Here is a 19,283-nt window from a genome sequence, read left to right as displayed (position 1 = left end):
CACGAGACCCGGCAACAGGTGTTCCAATTTGGACAGGTCTCCTGCTCGTTTGGAACGGGAATTTGTATGGATTTGACAGATGATCGCTGCTCCAATTTTGACATTGACGCCACTCTTCCTTCCAGTCACTCGAGTGAAACGTTGTCGACGGAACGAATTGTTCGACGAGGAATGCAGAGCAATTTTAGAGGAGAAGAACGCAGCATGGATAATAATGCTGCAGTATGGAACCCACCAGAGCACGGAACAATACAAATAGCAGCAGTAACAGCAAATCCGTCTTTTTCAGGAGAACAAAAAACTCCACCTGGAAGAAGTGGAGTGCGAGGAAATGAAACTACTGTGCCGTTCTCAAGAAATACGAATGTTCTACTAGAAGTTCAACGCATCCCGCAACAAATTGGTGTCGTGAACCGAAATCTTCTAGTAAATATAAGGACGGGAGTATCTTGATGAACGGGCAGACATAGGATGATTGAAAGGTGGAGACCGTGGAAACAGCACTTCGATGCGCATCTGAATGGCGATGAGAACGTACACGAAGATAGAAAGTACTCAAATATGAGTTTATTTCCCCCAATTTCGGGGTTGCGCTAGCATGCCAGATTGCGCGCGGAATCATGCGAAGTAGAAAGCGTTCTACCGCGCGACGTGTGACCAGACAGTGCATGCACTGTTTTTGATGCGAAAATCGTGCGGTTCGCGAAGCATATTTTTTTTTGTAGATTTCATTCATTTTAGCCAATTATCTAATTTTCCGAAAATGCTTTAGCATTCAAATGTGAATGTAAAACATTCTTGGTTCCGTTTTTGTCAACACGGTCCTCTATTTCCAGTTGACAAAAACGGAGTAATTTTATTTAACAAAATATTTTGCAACATTTCGATACGAATTGAGTTTTACTATAAAACTGGCATATCGACATATGGAAAGAAAATATAGACCAAAAACGAACGAGATCGCATCGAGATAAAGAGATATCGAGATAAGGAGATATCGACATGCAGAAAGGTAGAATTATGCAGATTGAAGGGATCGACCAAACCATCGAGACAGGGAGAGATATCGAGATGTAGAACGTCGATATGTGGAGAGTCGACTGTAAATCATATTTTCAAAGTAAATTTATGCTGTTTACTATAAACTGTCATTATTTTTTTCAGCTAAAACATCTTTGTCGCAACCCTACGGGATGCAGCGCATCTTCTTTTCACATCAACCTTGCTTTCGGACGGCGAGTAGCTCCGACTCTGGCTAGCTGTCAACCTCTGACAAAAAGTTTTTACGATTGTACTATTTTTCCCCGAATGTCGATTCCCCGAACTTTGTGTCCCCGAATGCCAGTTACCCGAATTACCCATTTCCCCGAAAGCCGTTTTCCCAAATGACCCGTTTTCAAGAAAAAAGTACACATTACATTTTTGTTCGAAGTGATCTTTAACCATAAAATGTTCATAATCCTTCATAAACTACGCAGACTTTTTGGAGGGAGGGAGGGAGGATCTGGCTAAATGGATCATCTAGAGAGCTGGCTTTCAGGGAATTTGGGTTCGGGGAAACGACATTCGTGAAAATGACATTTGAAAATTACGTGAAAATGACGGTTTTGACCACACGGGGTGTATCTGTCAATTTGAGAAACTTAAATTCGTATTGTCTATTTTCGTTTAAAGCAAGGGTGACGCATGTTGCAATTTCAGTACCTACCAGGATTGACGCTTTCAGGAATGACACAATTCCAGAAATAATCAATCTCTCGGAACGCGATTTAGATATCTCCAAAGAAGGTTACGTATCCTTTTTTCCGGAGCGCATACGTCCAGAAGTTCTGAGATTCCTCCAGCAATTCCTTCACAGATTTCTGGAGAAGTTTCTTCTGGGATACTTTTGAGAACTACTTATTCAGAAGTTCCTTCTTGGATTCCTCTAAGTTATCTCGTACCATTCCGCTTGGTTATCTCTTGAAATTTGGTGAGAATTTTTCTGAAAAAAATGTCTGACCCCTGGAATTTCTTAAGGAGTTTGTTTTAAATCATTTTTATTCGCATCTCGATCAATTGTTACATTCTATTCATCAATTTTAACTAGAAGTCTGTACATTGTTACACACCGTCATCCTGATTTGGTGATATAAATAAAAGCTATTATTATTTCATTATAATGACATCTCACATTTCATTCGCTGTAGCAGTTAATATTTTTGTATGCAATATTTTACACCTGTGTATCACACATATTTTTTAAACTTTCCGTTACTCTAGGCTAACTGAAACTAATCATATTAGAAGCAAATCGTAGAAATAGTATTTCTTTAGGAGTGCCTTATCGGATTATCCCATACCCAACTTTTTAAATTCCTTCTGGAGTTTCTTCAGGATTTTTTTTTCAGGAAATCCACCAGGAAATTGTTAGGAAAATCAGACTAAGCTACTATTCCGTGAATTTCTGATACAGTAAACTCAGAATACAGAATTTTAGATGCATTTCCTAAAGAAATTCTCAGAAGAAATCCATTGGGGAATCTGGAGGAATTCACTTCACAGAAGGAATACAAGAGTTACTGAAGGTTCCAAGATTGCAGTTTCCGTACTAATCGAAAGATGAAATACCAGGATGGAAATCTGATTAAAAACGAATAGTTTGACTCTCTTTAGAAGCTGGTATGGCGGTGTAAATCGTTTAACCTTCCGTAACTCGCGCGGTTGGCCACCACCACCAGCACCACGCAAATGCTGAATACAAAAAGCGAGATTTTTTCAACTTGTTGTACAAAATACAACAGCGTGATCACTCGAGGGTTAACTATTTCGCGATAGGAAGTGTAACGCTTGGCGGTTACAACTCTGAGGGAAGTTAAGGATGCCATTCAGCAGCTCAAAACCAACAACGCAGCTGGACTCGGAAAAGTTGGTCATCTATCTACACCAGTTAGTAGTCAAGATCTGCGAAGCCGTACTGCTACCGGAACAGTGGAAGGAAGAAATAACCTTTCCCGTCCACAGGAACAAGATGATGTGGGAAGACTTCCGAGCAATCACCATATTGAATGCCGCCTACAAATTGCTATTATAGGCTTCATCGACGGCCGATCAACAGCGAACCAGATCCGTACCGTGCTGCAGAACCTCAAAAAATGCAGCGAATACCAGGTCCCATCGCATCACCTGTTCATCGACTTTGCGGCAGTATACGGCAGTATCGTCCGCACAGAACTATGCAATATTAAGAATTAGAACAGCAAGTTCCCCGGGAAGTATTTCGGGTGAACTGTTCATTCCAATATCGACGCGGTAATGGGCCTTTCTGCCTACTATTATTTAACATCACTTTGAAAGCTGTAATGTGACGATTCGGGGTATGATCTTCACGAGCTCCGACCAATTTGTGTGCTTTGCGGCATGGGTATTATTGCTAGAACATTTGGAACGGTGCGGTGGCATAACTGTTGTGCACTCGTCTGTGAAGCAGCAAAAGGCTGACTAACGGTGAATGCAGCCAAAGTAAACCAGGTGCTGGTAGGTGGGACTGAGCTAGATAGGATATACCTTGGTAACAATGTTACAATAGATGAGGATACCTTCGAGGTGGTAGAAGAATGACAACAATGCGTGCCTTGAAATACGAAGGTACATCGTCATACTGAAATCGTGCCTACTATGGACTCCTGAAGAAACTGCGGTCAAGGAAGATTCACCGTCGCATCAAATATATCATGTATAGGAAGCTAATATAAGAACGGTGGTCCTTTATGGACCGTATATTGTGTCCATATTGACCATACTAGAGGAGGACTTGCAAGTACAAGGAGTCTAGGAGCGAGGCAGGATAAGATCTATATTAGGCTCATACGGTGGACAGGGGATACTGCAAGAATGCCGAATACCAACCCTGTTAAATCCGATTGATAGTCGATTGAAGCAGCCGTTAACCGAATATTATGGCATGATATTATTGATTGCGTACTAAATTGTATAGTTGTTGTAGTTTGAGCATCATACTACAAATTGATTTTTTTCCTACGATGCATTTCGCACTTATTCCCCCATGCAACTGTGTCTTCCTTCTGTGATCGTTGTCGTCGTGCATGCGATAGAGTAAAACGGCATGCTTTGCTCTTGAGCACAGGAAAGACACGTTTTTCGTTTTTCTCATTGTGGAACACGCATTGTTGATTGTTCTCGTAAGAGGGAGCTAGATTTTCATTGGTTTCGGAAGATTCGCATCTTTTTCAGATTGGGATGGGTCGCGGTCGCGGAACAACCTACTAGTGAAAGGGGATAAATAAAAAGTAAAACGCGGTATTTCGTCGTCGTGGGGAAATGTGATGGGGCGGTGCGGATCAAAAATGAATGAAACGATCACCATCGAGTCGTCGGACGGTCTTAGTCGTTTGAAATGATTGTGACACTACTGCTGGGTTGGGAAGTCTGGGGGATAACCGTTGCGGTACCACCACACGGTGAGACGAGCTTCTAATGGTCGATAATTGTTTTCGAACATCTTTGTTTTGGCTGAGAGGTTTTCAGAGATGCGACAGGCGAACACACGCAACCGGAACGAATATCACCGGTGCGAAACCGTATTATTGGATCGGTTAGGTAACTTTTACTACTGGGGGGTTTACCGCTAATCGTACTTTACTCACCTGACCAACTGCCATCGAAACGACCTGAAAATGAAGGGAAAATAAGATGTTAATACTGGAAATTAGATAATGTAACATTAAATGAAAATACATAATAGAATTTTAAAGAGAATGCCTGGTTATTGTAGGACGGTCAGATGGTTGAGATGCTCAGTAAATAGGATCATACTTCGGAGCTTGAGCGATACCTTTCTCCACTAAAATACCCAGGTGAACTTTGCTAGTATAATGAACGTCTTGTACTACCACATATTTAGAGTATCAAAGCTGGGGATCTAAGTAATATTTTACCACTCTCTCTCTCTCTCTTCTTGGCGTAACGTCCTCATTGGGACAAAGCCTGCTTCTCAGCTTAGTGTTCTATGAGCACTTCCACAGTTATTAACTGAGAGCTTCCTCTGCCAATGACCATTTTTTGCATGCATATATCGTGTGGCAGGCACGAAGATACTCTATGCTCAAGGAAGTCAAGGAAATTTCCTTTACGAAAAGATCCTGGACCGACCGGGAATCGAAACCGTCACCCTCAGCATGGTCATTAGCGTGGGTCATCGGAACCGTTTTCTCAGATCAAAGCTTTTTTGGTTCCGTTTCGGGTCCTGAGTATCTGTGCAAAATTTGAGCATGATTCGTTGCGTCTTCACTTTGCGCATTGCAATTGAAATTTGTATGGGAAAACATACTTTTTTGTATTTTTGTCATAAGTTGAAGAAGTTATCTGAAACTTTTTAACCAATACTGTAAAATGATAGCATAGCATGTTCTGAAAAACTTTGTTGAAGACCGCAAAGCGATCCGATTCTTGTGAAAATAGTTATAACCAACGAACCGCATGCATGTGTTTATGTTTTAACATGTAAAGGAATAACAATAGCAAGAAAATCATGCTGTTTCGCCAACGATATAACTTTTTTCATAAGCATCAGATCACTTCGCGGTCTTCGACAAAGTTTTTCAGGACACCCTAGGCTATGTTTTCCTTTTATCGGTTGCATGGTTTCAGAAAAAAAATCGAGCTTGTTATGAGAGAAATGCAAAAAGTGTGTTTTCCCATGTAAAACTCCATACAAACTTCAAACGCGATGCGCAAAACGTAGACATAACCGATCCTGCACAAATTTTGCACACCTATTTGGGTCCTGAAATGGGATCAAAAAAGCTTTGATCTGATGGGATACCATTGAATTTTTCATTTTTCCATATAAACGATGACCCACTCTAATGGTCAAGCTGAATACCCGTGCGTTTACCGCCTCGGCTATATGGGCCCCTTTTGATTACCAATTAGTCCTGTATAGGTTTTTAGAACCGTCATTAAACCAAACATCTTTTAATTTTGTTTTATGATGATTATAAGAATCTCTTCTAGTCTGTTTAGCTACAGAATGTCGCTTGGTTAGCAACAATCTTAAACAACAACTTCAAAAACACGGTTACTCCCTTCTTTGTTCAAAAAACGATATGTTTCATTCATAAACTCTTGGCATACATTTCTACTATTCACTATGACTGCTTCCAACGCCCCAGGAGAAGGCGTTTCTGTTTGACATGGAAACCAGATCTACACGAGCACATTTTGTTTTTGCTAATTAAATTATGCGATCAGCGGCGAACCGGTAGCATTTCCGGCCATTGCTTTGCAGCATATAAGGCCTCGCAGTAGTTTGCGCAGTGTGTCTATAATTCAGAGGATTAGTGTTCACGGAGTATGCCTAAAGCCTACACGCTCCGTGTCAAATTATTGAGCTGTTTGATTCAATCATGAACTTGACATCTGTGAACACGGATAATTATCCGCATTTGGGAAGTTGTTTTAATTAAATTATGATGTTTATATAGTTATGGCACGCATTCAACGCAAATCGAGAGAGGTGTTTGTTTTCCTCTATTGTTAATTGTTCAGTGAGCTACAAAATCCGTTGAGAATTTGTTCTGAATGTTAAGGTCAAAGACGGAAGACAACGAGGCATTACAAAGCAAAAATGTTTCAAAGCCCAAGCTATCGGCTTCACAGTGTGAAGAACTAGAACACCAGGTTAAAACACCAGCTTATGGTATGAAGAGCTGTCTAAATTAAGCCCTTCTCAATAGGCTTGCTCTCCGTTTAACAACCAGATGAACAATAAGGTGTGAGTACGCCCCCTTTGCAGGTTCAATTCTCACGCACTCGTGCTCTTGATCTGCTACAGCAGCGGATCTGATAGCTACGTCCTCAAACGATACAAATCGAAGGAAGTGAAATACCTACAAACGGAACGGAAAGATACATCCAACCATCGGAGATTTCCGGCTTCAGCAACGGCGATGATGTGTTGATTGACTAGCTCATCTCGCTCTTCGGTGCGGTGTCTTGCACTGAAAACTCCTATAAGCCCATGATCATCGTCATGACCGAAATATATGTTAGCTACACGTCTCGGCTCTCGAACACTGGAAAGCATATTGCTGGTTGATGCCACCGCCGGTAGCTCAAACCGTCTAAATTAGCACATTATGGATGTGAGAAAAACAAACATCACCAAAGTCGAACACCGGCAGTTGATGGACGGATGGTGGATACCCAACCCACTACAAAGTTAGCTCATTGATGAAATCGGCACCTGAAAGCGCTGACTCTTCTTGTGTCCTATGACACATTCCACGCGTTACGTTTTGCGCGAGAATCAAACTTTTGCTTCCAAAAACTGTTATGTTAATAAATACATGCTAACCAGCATGTCAAACGATCAGATTTGAATAGAAGATTCATTTTATGCTTTTCAATTGGAAATTGGACCTATGTTCTTCGAAAGAAATCAAGAAATACAGCGTAACGGGACACCATCGCAAAAAATAACGATTTTTGACCGAACGACAAGAAATTTGCTACTTTTTAGAAGCAGTTTTTAAAGTTTCAGGTACTTTCCGAAAAATATAAGCAATTATCTTCATTTTAATGCAAAAAGAATCACAATCGACAGCAAGAGCTCGGAAATATCATTCAATGAAGTTCAAAAATCGCGGTGTAGAAGTGCGTGGAATGTGTCCTATGCGACTTTGGTAGGTATAGGAGAGCCCAGTCAGTAGTGGAAAGAATTGCGCGTTTTGTCTATAGTAGTAGCAGCCAGAGAAAATAGGTAGAGAAGCGAAGAGTGAACAGCCGTCTGAATGGCAACACTTTTTCTGTTTTGATTTCGTCACTAGGATGTTGGCAACTGCCGAAAAACAGATTAATCCACCTATCGAGGGTAGTGTCTTTCTCATATACTGCATTAGAAAATTATTTATGCTGTTGATTTATTAACAAGAAATAATCTAAATTGTATTCCAAAAAGGATCAATGTTCATCAATTTAAGAAATCATTGTTATTTACAGTACCATCCTTGATATTTAAAAATATTGTTGAAAAAATGTTTCAATTGATCGCAATACTTATCTTGAATTATGCAGCAATCGTTAATGTTTTTTGATTTTGTTCGATAGGATACCAGTTTGACGGTTCGATAAGGTATTTTTGGCTTCACACTCTTCGCTTCTCTACCTATTTTCTCTGGTAGCAGCCTGCATGGCGATCCCAACGGGGTGTGGAGTATATTGGTTAAGTGTCGATCAACACTGGACGATACAAACAAGGTGATTTTCGAGCATTCGGTTGGGATGACCTTCGAAGAGCTACCGGCTGGCTGGTGGTTGATTAGTGGCTGCCGGCACACGATGCTGCGAGGCCAAACCATAAATGGAAGGGTCAATGTTTGGTTATTCAATTATGGGTTGAAATTTTATTTTTTTATGGTGGAACAGAATTTCGGTTGAGGTTAGGTACAATATGTCTTGTGTGGTGCGTTGGACCACTGTTGTAATGCATCAACCAGATCACATCAGGTACTAGAAGGTCACACAACAAACCGTTGGTGTAAACTGAAGGTAGTATAGTAGGTTCACGATCATTTATCAATATTTGTGACAGTTAAGATTCTTTTTAGGTTAACCAACCATTCGCTCTTACATGAAAAAGAAATAGCAAAAAGTAATGTGAAACGAAATTCACCGACTAATTGTCCCACGGGAACCACGCATCATCACAAGTGCCTAAAATCACGCCACGATGGCGTCCAAGCCTAACCTGCACAGCTCCCTAATTTCCTCCGAAAAAGGTTGAAGGAACGGATTTATGGCAAAAGGAAGTGCACTCTTCATGCTCAAGAACAAACCGTTCTAAATGCGTCCCAATTTGGGAGTTTCCCGTCCATCTGAAGAGTTCTTCGTCGCCGCTCGTCATCTGAGTAAGACTCTCAGACAGCAAGTGGAAACGTAATCAAAAGAAGAGGGTAAACCACGTCCATTCGTTACTGACTGACAAACCGGCTAATTATCCGCTCGATGAGTCCCACAGTTTCAAAGTGAAGCAAAGTGTTTCCAAAAACTGCAGCTGGGGATGCACATCTTTGAGATGGCGACATGTTTTGTGGGTGATCACAGTACCAATAGTGAACAATCCCATCAAAAAGGGGACACAACCGGGAAAGCGTATCCAATTTCATTAAAACTGAGCATATTTTTAGAATCTTCTATCTCGTCTCGACTTGATGCCGGCAGAGGACGACGATGTTGGAAATAAAAGATCACTCAAAATGCATCGAATATAATATGGCACGGCCCGCCCGTTAGTCCGTGCGTTCGTGCGTGCGCGCTTCAATCCATTTGTGCAACTCACGATCACGACCGTCACCGTGGAATACTGTACCTATAACAGATTGTAGTTTGTGTTGATCAGTCAACCTATTAGGGGAAAACAGTCAAAAACGCTTCAATTGGACTTTTCTGACATATTTTTAAAATTTCTGAACCAAATGCTGTAACAGTTATTCTGTTATATGATAGGCCAGACATCTGAGCACTCGGCCTTAAATGTTTTTTTTTAAGGTTCTTAGCGGCACGTCGAGGGACGTAGAAACCTCTCCCATCACTGTGCTGTGCGCACAATCGTCTCGCGTTGCGCGGACAACGACAGTTCACTAGTCCTTTGGATAGGATAGAGAACGTAATCCTTCAGAAGCAATTCACCAGTCGTGCACGAAACATGTCGTCCAGTAAGACACTGGTTGCGTACTGACTCAGAAGGTTACGGTAGAAGGTGTGAAAGTTTCGGTTTATTGTCATTTGGTCGATTTTGTATTTGTTTTTCTTTTGTCTTGTCAAGGTTTAAAGAATGTTATTGTTTAAATTTACACGCAGAAAAATGACACTTGTTCAAAACAATAAAACGCATGGTTGATTTTCAAACTGATAGTTTTCTTACCCCAAATTTATTTATTTTTTGTTCTTACGCAGTGTTTATCGATAAAACAACCAATTATCATCATGCCATATAACTAGGGGCAATGGAAATTCGCGGCAAAATTTCTTAAATTTCGCGAACGACTATTGCAAATTTCGTGGCAATTTCGCGGTCCCATATTTTTGACAGTTTTGTTGTAGAAAACTTCAAATTCGAATGTCCTATGAATAATTGACTTGGTTTTGTAAGACGTAATCATGAATTCGCCGTAAAAAAGTAAAAAAATTAATAAGAAATATAAAACAAGCACATATTTATAGGCTGACCATCCGTCCCGTATTTAACGGGACAACAACATTTTCAAACACTCGTCACTGAAGCATAGTTAACGTTTTTGACTCAATTATTCGTTCTTTCTAGCTGAAATAGCATTATTAACAACATGCAGTTCTGTTTTTGGACATTGATTTGCTTTTTGTTGAGTTTCCGAAATGTGTCCCGTATTTAAACGGGACAAATCTGGTCAGCCTACATATTTATTATGCAATAAGCTCGTAACTTTAACTCGTATGTAACTAAAATTGCCTGATAACTTTATACTGCCAAAAATTATCAGACAATTTATGCAAAAATATTTGTAACACTAGTTTACAGCATTTTTGAACTCGGTAAGCTGATGATTGTTTTTGGTGTAGAATCATGCCCTGAGTTCAAAAACGCGAAGGAAAAAAATTACAGTAGAGTGAATTTTTTTTCGACTTTCCATACAAGGTTGATGATTTGAAATCTATTTTTGTTCTATTTTTAAGCAACGTCGCTCACTTCAAACATCTCATTCTCCGTGATCAATGCTCCGATTGAGCTGATTTTTTTGCTGTAACTCGCTTACACATGATGTGTCAAATAACCGTCGAGAAAGAATTTTTAAATCGTTTTTTACTCATTGAAAAAAATACAAATCTTCATATATTTTCGGAAATTTTGCTAAAATTTAAGGAGATCATCCCCAAAACTCGCCAATATATTGAATTTCATCAATCTGATACAAATCCTGCATTCAGATGATCGAATGGTATTATATTCAGCTTTTAATTTATGAAAAAAATGATTTAAAATTGTTTGAACAAAACGCAAGATATTTGAATTTTATTAAATCCATATTCTAAAAAATTGTAAAACTCGATATTGAGCTAAAACTCAAAAACTGTTCTACTTTAAATTTTTTGAAGCACGGTTTCGAAATCAGCGCTAAATTATGCTTCAAAAATTTTGGTCTTTGACAGAAGTTCACGACTTTCGTTTTATTTTGTAAACTAGTGTAATTGATGGAAATTTGTAGGGTATTTTAAAAATTTTACTAATTTTCGCGGCACATCGAGGATTTTCTCAAATTTCGCGGCCATAGCCCAATTTCGCGGATTTCGCGGCTTCCGCGAAATCGCGAATTTCCATTGTCCCTACATATAACGTTAGAAATTTCATTTGTTTCTACAAAATGGAGACCACAAACATCGCCCGGAAGCACTCACACATCTTTAAAATCCTTACCCCAACTTCGCCACAACAAGGAAGGTGTAACAAATCCAGCACTGCAACTTCCAAGTGCAGTTTTGGCCGTGATGGATAACGCGCAGGTACTCAAGACAGCATCCACAAAACGTTGATAGGTTTCGCCTTTTTGTCTTTTTTTATCCGTTCAACTTTTCATCCTCTTGCCTTGTGTCTAAAATAGATTTTCGAGCTACCGCAGGAGCTGCCGTCACCAACACAATCACATTCTGGCTTTGTTAGCGGCAAAAGTGCAGTCGTTTAGAACAATCCATTATTTTATGTTGAAACTAACAAATCTCAGTTTGGCCTAACAAACTGTCAAAAAATTCGACAAACAAAAATATTTCTATTATCAAACAATGGAACAGTTCAGTTCAAACTAGAAATCAGTTTGTCGCTATAGCAAACTGAAAAATCGGTTGATTTGAACTAGAATTTAATTGTGTTTACAATTTATTTCTCTGCGTGATATGTTGTGTCATATAGTTCAGTAATCTTTGGTGTGCCTATGAACTGTTAGATGGTCGATGTGTTCGTTATGACCATTTTTGTTGATCCTCATTTTAGTACTGTTTTTATTTTTGAAAATTGTCTTTCGTCCACATCTTTAGCACTATCAGCATCGGTCCAAACAGCTCCGGACTAACGAAAAGATTTCATACAATCAATCGAAAAACAGAAAAATGTCTAATTTGTTATAAATAGGTTACGTTAGTCAAATCGAAGTAGTCAGTTTTTGTCGATTTCGTCAAATATGCGTCTTAAGTCTTGATCACCCGTTAGCTTCGAATCTATAAGCAAGCATTATTAAATTCTGCACTTTCATACTATTCGTTTCCTAGTTATTTTAAATTGATATTGCAAGAAAACATTATTAAGCATTATATATTCGAAACATATTAGGATTTACTCACAAAACTATCCTATATTAAAATAATGAAAGTGAAAATTAAATCACAAGTAAATCAAATATCGTGAATTATGAATGAGCAAATTGAATACACGATATACTTACTAATTGTTGCATATTTGAATTGATTGTTAAAATTAACCGAATAGTGGAAAGCCCAGACAACAATTTAAAGTCTGCTGACTCCAAAAATATTTTAAGATTCGTCACAAAACACAAATGTTTCCATTATGATTCACAACGACTCTCAAAACCCTGGACCGACTGGAAATGTTTTCTGGGTATAGAAACTACTAAGCCCAAGCAGGTTTAGAACAGTCTTGCGAATAATCGCGACCATCACGAGACAATCACTTGCACCGCTTTCTGGAGTCACCCTTCCCAAGCTGATACGAACCAGATAGCATGTCATGCCTGGAATGACAAACATGTTGTGGGTTCCACCCTTCGTAGCTTTGCAGCGATAGCAGTTGCTGAGTATGCTTCAGGCGGGTTGCTAGAGAATCAATCTCTCTGAGCAACGATGCATAACGGGCGAAGTGAGAGCGTTTGTCGTAGCCAGGGCGAACTGCGTGGTGCGCTCAATGTGTGCGTTTAAACTGAGCTATGCAAAACGAATAGGATTTATGACGTAGTACCGTGCTTGTGATAATACACATGCATAGTTTTACATGCTGTTGCGCGTGCATCTGCTTGAGGCGACGGAGAGAGTCATGACACTCACATGAGCCGTATCCAAATCAGGATGATTGTAGCAAAACAAGGGTGACCGGGTGACTATGATGGGATTCTGTCTTTTCTGGTGTTAGCGACTGTAGAGAAAGCGAATCAGAAACCGCAGAGACAGGGTGATACAAGTTTGGTGTTTATCAGCTTTTTTGTGACTTGTACGCTGATGCTTCGCGACACTGGTTTAGAATAACATTTCAATTCCAAGAGATGAACCAGCCTAGGGCTGAAAATCTCTATAATAAAGAAATAATAATAATAATAATAACATTTCAATTCATGTTTTCAGATCATAAAACACCATCACAGTAGTGCAGCGAAGAAATCTTTCTCTGTAATTGTGAAAAACGATGTTTCGTATGCAGCAAATCCACGCGCACATTTGCTTGCATCCTCCCTAGGCGAAAAAACCTGCAAGCAAACATTTTACCGATGGGAAAAGCGATTGATTCTGCAGCAATGAAATCCAACTTTGAAGTGCCACAGAGCTTCTGTGGAGTGTGAATTGAAGGTTGGCTCAACAATAAATCTAGCAAAGTGAAATTTTAACGGTTGTTGGGGCGTGTGGTACATTCGGAACTAGAATACCATTTTGAGAGCAACTTCTATTTCAAGCAGCTTCAAAAACTGCAATTTATTAAAAGATAATTAATTTAACAGTAAATAATTACAATAAAAACTTACGTTGTAGTATTAGTTCACGTACAAATCTCCCAACAACAGCGCACAATTCATCGTTGTTCTACCTTTCACGAACTAAAACGCACTGTTCTTTATACGCAAGCTCCAATAGACAACTGCTGTATTGAACATCGCTCTTGCTCCAGGGTTGCCAGTTCCACAAGACCCTAACGTATAGGAACTATTCGCAACAAGATGAAGAACAATTCGGTTAGTTGCTTCTTCGATGCGGTTGCCTTCGTCAAACGTAAACGAGAAACAAAAGTGAACTCGTAAGTGGAGTAAAATTGAAACGTGAAATATAGTATAATTATTCGATTTCTAGTGCTATAAAGGGGCTGGTAGTCGATTGTTTACATATTGTTTACATCTTTTGCCTCCTTGTAATAAGGCATTGGCAAAGATAAGTCGGAATATTTGTAATGAATGGCTATTTTCCGTCTGCTGTGACGGGAATTAGCGCATATGACGAAGTATATTTCACCCTATCAGCATCAGTTGTAAACGTACTGCAAATAAGAAATCAAACAATTTTGCGTTTCTATTATTTTGAGTGAGCTTGTGGTCAATCTTGATTGACACCTGTACTTGTTACTCCGGTATCCCAGATCAGCTACACTTATTCAAGAAACCAATGGGATATGTTTTTTTTTTCATTTATTCCTGGCGAACGACTGCAATGGCAGACAAAGAAAACCCTTCAATTAATAACTGTGAAAATGTTCAAAGAATACTAAGTTTAAGAAAGGCAGGTCAAATTCCAGTTGGAACGTCGAGCCCGAAAGAAGAAGAAGAATGGCACCTGCTACGTCAGATTGCAGATACACCAAAACCCCAATTGACACTCAAAACGGGGGGAGCGTAAATTGGGGGAAGCATTATTTGGGAATGCTTATCAAGATTACAAAGTTGCAAATCTGTAAAAAGTGTATAAGTTATTTAGTTAAATCAATAATTTAGCAGTTTTGCTAAGTTCAGTGGTTCCCAACCTACGATCATGGGTCAAAGATCAGTGGTTCCCAATCTGGAGTCACGGGCCAGAAGAATTTCTCATGAACCTAAAGTGCTAGGAAGAAGTGCAAATTTATTATCTCAAGGATTAGTATCTCACTGGCCACGTGAATGTTTCGAGAACCGCAAGTGTTTTTCGGATTCTACGCCTTTTGATCAACTTACTTAAATATAGCCCAGTGGTTCCCAACATGACATTACCGGTCACGGAAATTTCTGGAGAATCGAAAGAGCTAGAAAGTATTGGAAATGTTTTTGGATTGTTCATCTCAAGGAGCAGTATCTTTAATAAAGATGCATTTCAAAGATCAGTGTTTTTAAATTAATGGTCACTAGCCACGCGAGTAAGAAATCATAAATTTGAGGATGAAATGAACAAAAAAAAATCGATTCACGCTCACGGTGCACTGATAACAATATAGTAGCGTTGCAAAACTCAGTGGATTTTTGTTCTTTTTTTTATCTGTATTAACGAGATTTTCAGCCGTAGGCTAGTTCATCTCGGGACCCACGCTTTACTTCCCTTCCGAAGGAAGAACTCACATTTTGTGAGTTTGTCGGGAGTGGGATTCGATCCCAGGTCCTCGGTGTGATAGTCAAGTGTTCTAACCATCACACCAGGTCCGCTCCACCAGGATTTTTGTTCACGGGACACAAGATTTTTGCAAGAACCAAAAGTGCAAGAAAGAAGTGAACATATTTTTCGGATTGGTCACCTCCAGAAGGAGTATCTTCAATATAAATGTGTTGCAAATCAGTGTTTTTCAATTTACGGTCACGGACCATGCGAATTTCTCAATAACCGAAAGTGTGAGAACAAAATATAATTATTTTTCGGGACTCCCAAGAGGTCTCAGGTGGTTTCAGGGCTTCTCAGGGATCCCAAGAGGCCTCAGAGGCATTTTGGGGTCTCAGTGTCATTTCAGGGGTTCTAAACGAAGTTTCGAGGGGTCTCAAAGACATTTGTGGAGTACTCAGGGATTTCCAGAGGGTCGCAGGGGTGTCACAGGTGGCCTAAAAGGCGTTTTAGGGGTTCTCAGGGGATTTGAGGGAGATCTCAAGAGGCCTCATGAGCGCTTAAGGGTGACAAGGGGCATCTGCATGGCCGAAATTTGATCTAAGGGCCTACCCATAAACTACGTAGACTCTTAGGGGGGACAGAGGGGTTTTGCCAAAGTCTACGCTCCATACAAATTTCGAAAATTTTGTACGAACAAAAGTCTACGAGGGGGGAGGAGGGGGTCTGAAATGGCCGTAGTTTATGGACAGCGCCTAAGTGGTTTATGATCATACCCATACCGCAGATAGACGTTCAAGCTTGACTCAGCAGCGTGTGTAAAAACATGGCCGCCACGCGGATTCAATCGCTGTGGTACGACAAACAACTGTCACCGCGGTCATCTCCGAGCCGGATGGCGGAGAAAGACCGCACGCTTAAAATATTTATACATAGTTTGTGCCAGATGAGTGACTATTACTAAATGTCTAATATCTTTCGCAAAAATTTGTTTGAGGTTCTTGTAAACAATTTAACGAATGATTAAAATTACTTTGCAATGTATTAAAAGAATAAAACGTCGTTTTCGTGAATTTCACTCGCCTCATCAAATTTTTGTGATAATAACAAAAATGTGGGAATAAATTTAACAGTGATTGTTTTGTTTTTATTTCTCAGTGGGTGGTAAACTGGGTGATAAGTTAGTGGCCGAAAGCACGTGGGAATGCAATCTGTCAACTGTACTGTAGCAATCGGAAAACCATGAGGTTTACATCACCAGTATATGGTGACAAGTACTACTTGAAACGCAGAATCTTAAAAAACATTCACACCTTCTTCTCAGACTTTCTCATAGCACTTTAGAATCTAGAGTCTAGATTTTTGAGAAAATAGCATGGCCCGTGACACCAGATTGGAAACTTCTGAGCTTCACAACACCACTTTATTTCAATTAGTGCTCCTTGAGATATAGAACCTAGAAAGCATTCAAAAGTCTTGCGAAATTGGCATAGCCAATTCAGAACAACTGAACGCAGCTTCAGAACAACTGAGCTTTTCAACACCAATTTATTGTATTAGGTGCTCTTTGAGATGCAAAATCCTAAAAACATTCACACCTTCTCCTCCGACTATCGAGTCTTGCGAAATCGACCCCAGTTGGAATATCAATAATAAACCATTCTTTGGGAACCATTGATCTTTTCCACTATACTGTGATGAATGCTTCTTAATATGTAGAATCTGGAAAACCATTTTCACTTTCTAATCGCACTTTCGGTATTTGAGGAATTGGCATGGCTTGTGGCATCTGCTGGGGAACTATTGATCTGTGCAACACCACTTTATTGCAATACATGTAATGTACATGCTCCTTGAGACGCAAAATTCGAAAAAAAATCTCACCATCTCCTAGAACTTTCGAATCTAGCACAGCGTCGGCAGCTGCATGGTTCTTAGGGATTCATTTATTATGTCCATCTTTTTTGAGGATTTCTTGACCCGTTGAGGTGCTAGACCCAAAGGGGGCTCTGTGTCGCTATTTTCCTTACCTTATACACGTACTGTCACACTTTTCTAGGACTAACCTCTTGCTTCCCCCACATATTGGACGTAATTTGTGAAAGTTCCCTTAGTGTACTGGTGTAATTTCACGAGAATGTCTGAAAAAAAAGCGTAGCAAAGTTTATTATATGGAAAAACAATATCAGAACACAAAAAAAACAATAAGAATCAAATGATTTCGTTCCATTTGATAAAACCGTAACATGAAAAGTTTCTGCTTTCGGTCCTTCAACTATCGTTGTCGGAACGTTTTGGAACACTCTCCCTTACTGGCTTCCATCTCAACACCTACGCCCGGCTGGTGGATACGTGAATGGGTGAGACGAGCGTTTCCAGTTTTCCAATATTTATAGTTATTGGTGCTTCAAGCGTTGAATGAATAGTCCGGAAAGTGTCATATTCTGTTTAGGTTGGAAATTTTTGTTATGTTTTTTGAACAATATATAGGTTTATGTATGTCTGTAGGTGGTTTACAGAGAGCGACTTCTACGGCCGTCTTGGCTGGGAACCGACTCGACCCCTTCGTGTATGCACTGCACGACCATTCATAAGATATAGACAACTTTAGCTGTTTTCCCTTTCACTTGTGCGGTGACAACAGTGAGCATTGGTTTGTTCTAAAAATACGCTTTGGATGTTTACTTCAAACAGAGGTTCTGCTAACCAATTAGGTTGCAAATCAAGAGTACATTTTTAAGTTTGATTGAGTTGTATTACCGACTCGTTTTAATTTCTTGGAAATTATTTTTTTCGATGAAAGTAAAATTACTGCAAATGTATACTGAAAACTAAGATTAAATAAAACAGTATAATATGAAAAAAAAAACAGAAAAAAAATTTAAAAAAAATGTTTTCTTAAATTTAACAAAACAAAAATATAAGAAATTACGTACTTATGATTCATATTTCATTATTGAAGCTTCAGGGTACTATTTCTTCAGAATAAATCGTTCTCAAAAATAGAAAACATGTACTCTTATCCTAAAGCGGAGTCTACAAATCCGCCGTGACACCCCCTAAAAACGTTGAAAACCCCTCAGTTGTTCATAATCGACAAAATGCAATCGTACCTCACCGCAATCGAAGTACGACCAACGTCGTCGTTTGCTTAATGCAAGAGTCGCTCATTAGGAAAGATGTAGGTAAATTAATGAACCTTGCGTGATTTGAAAGACAGTCCAATCACAGACCAACAGACGTCTCACTCTACTCACTTCCCATCGTTTCCCTTTTTAACGGTTTATTCAAATATTCCGTAGTTCGCAAATCGCTCGCTCATGGCGCTCGCATCGTTTTTCTCTTGTTTGACGTTTGTTCACAAACGCCATCTACTCAGTGGGTTTGCGTACCACAGCGTAATTAGCATTGAACGATTATGTTTGCGTGACGATGTTTTTATCGCATTTTGTTTCAAGTGATACGTCTGTTTGTCTGTGCTCTCATGCTAGCTTTCGGCGCTCGCATCGTTTTTGTGGTTTTTGCTTCTTTTGCTCACTACCGCCACCCAGGGATGGGAACACTCACTTTCAAAGAGTTACACTCACTTGCTATTTTCTCAGCTCAGAAGCGTGCAATCAAGACACGATGTATGGACGACTTTTGCATTATGATTTTGTCTAAAACTTTGCTGAATAGAGTAGGGGTCGCACACGCATACCAAAGTCCTGACAGAGTTGTAAAAGCGACTCTCCACGAGGTGAGTGTAATTTACATTCACCTCGTGGAGAGTTGCCTTCGCAGCTCCTTCACGACTTCGATATGCGTGTGTGACCCCTACTCTATTCGGCAAAGTTTTAAACAAAACCACAATGCAAAAGTCGTCCATACATCGTTTCTTGATTACACGCTTCTTAGCTGAGAAAAAATCAAGTGAGTGTAACTCTTTGCAAGTGAGTGTTCCCATCCTTGCCGCCACCTACTTAGCGGATTGCGAAACA

General features: G+C 39.7%; 1 protein-coding gene across 3 annotated transcripts in view; it reads right to left on the bottom strand.

Annotated features, from left to right (window-relative positions):
• The window catches only part of LOC109401225 (uncharacterized protein DDB_G0284459), a 337,393-nt gene that overhangs the window by 227,593 nt on the left and 90,517 nt on the right, over positions 1 to 19,283 (bottom strand). For all 3 annotated transcript variants that reach the window (XM_062842581.1, XM_062842583.1, XM_062842582.1), the window contains exon 3: positions 4,647 to 4,670. In XM_062842581.1, coding sequence (XP_062698565.1) covers positions 4,647 to 4,670 — 24 coding nt within the window. The remainder of the gene's footprint in view (positions 1 to 4,646; positions 4,671 to 19,283) is intronic.

Source organism: Aedes albopictus, chromosome 3 (assembly GCF_035046485.1).
Source record: "Aedes albopictus strain Foshan chromosome 3, AalbF5, whole genome shotgun sequence".
In the NCBI taxonomy this organism is placed as follows: Eukaryota; Metazoa; Arthropoda; class Insecta; order Diptera; family Culicidae; genus Aedes; species Aedes albopictus.
This window is presented reverse-complemented; position numbering and strand designations above follow the sequence as displayed.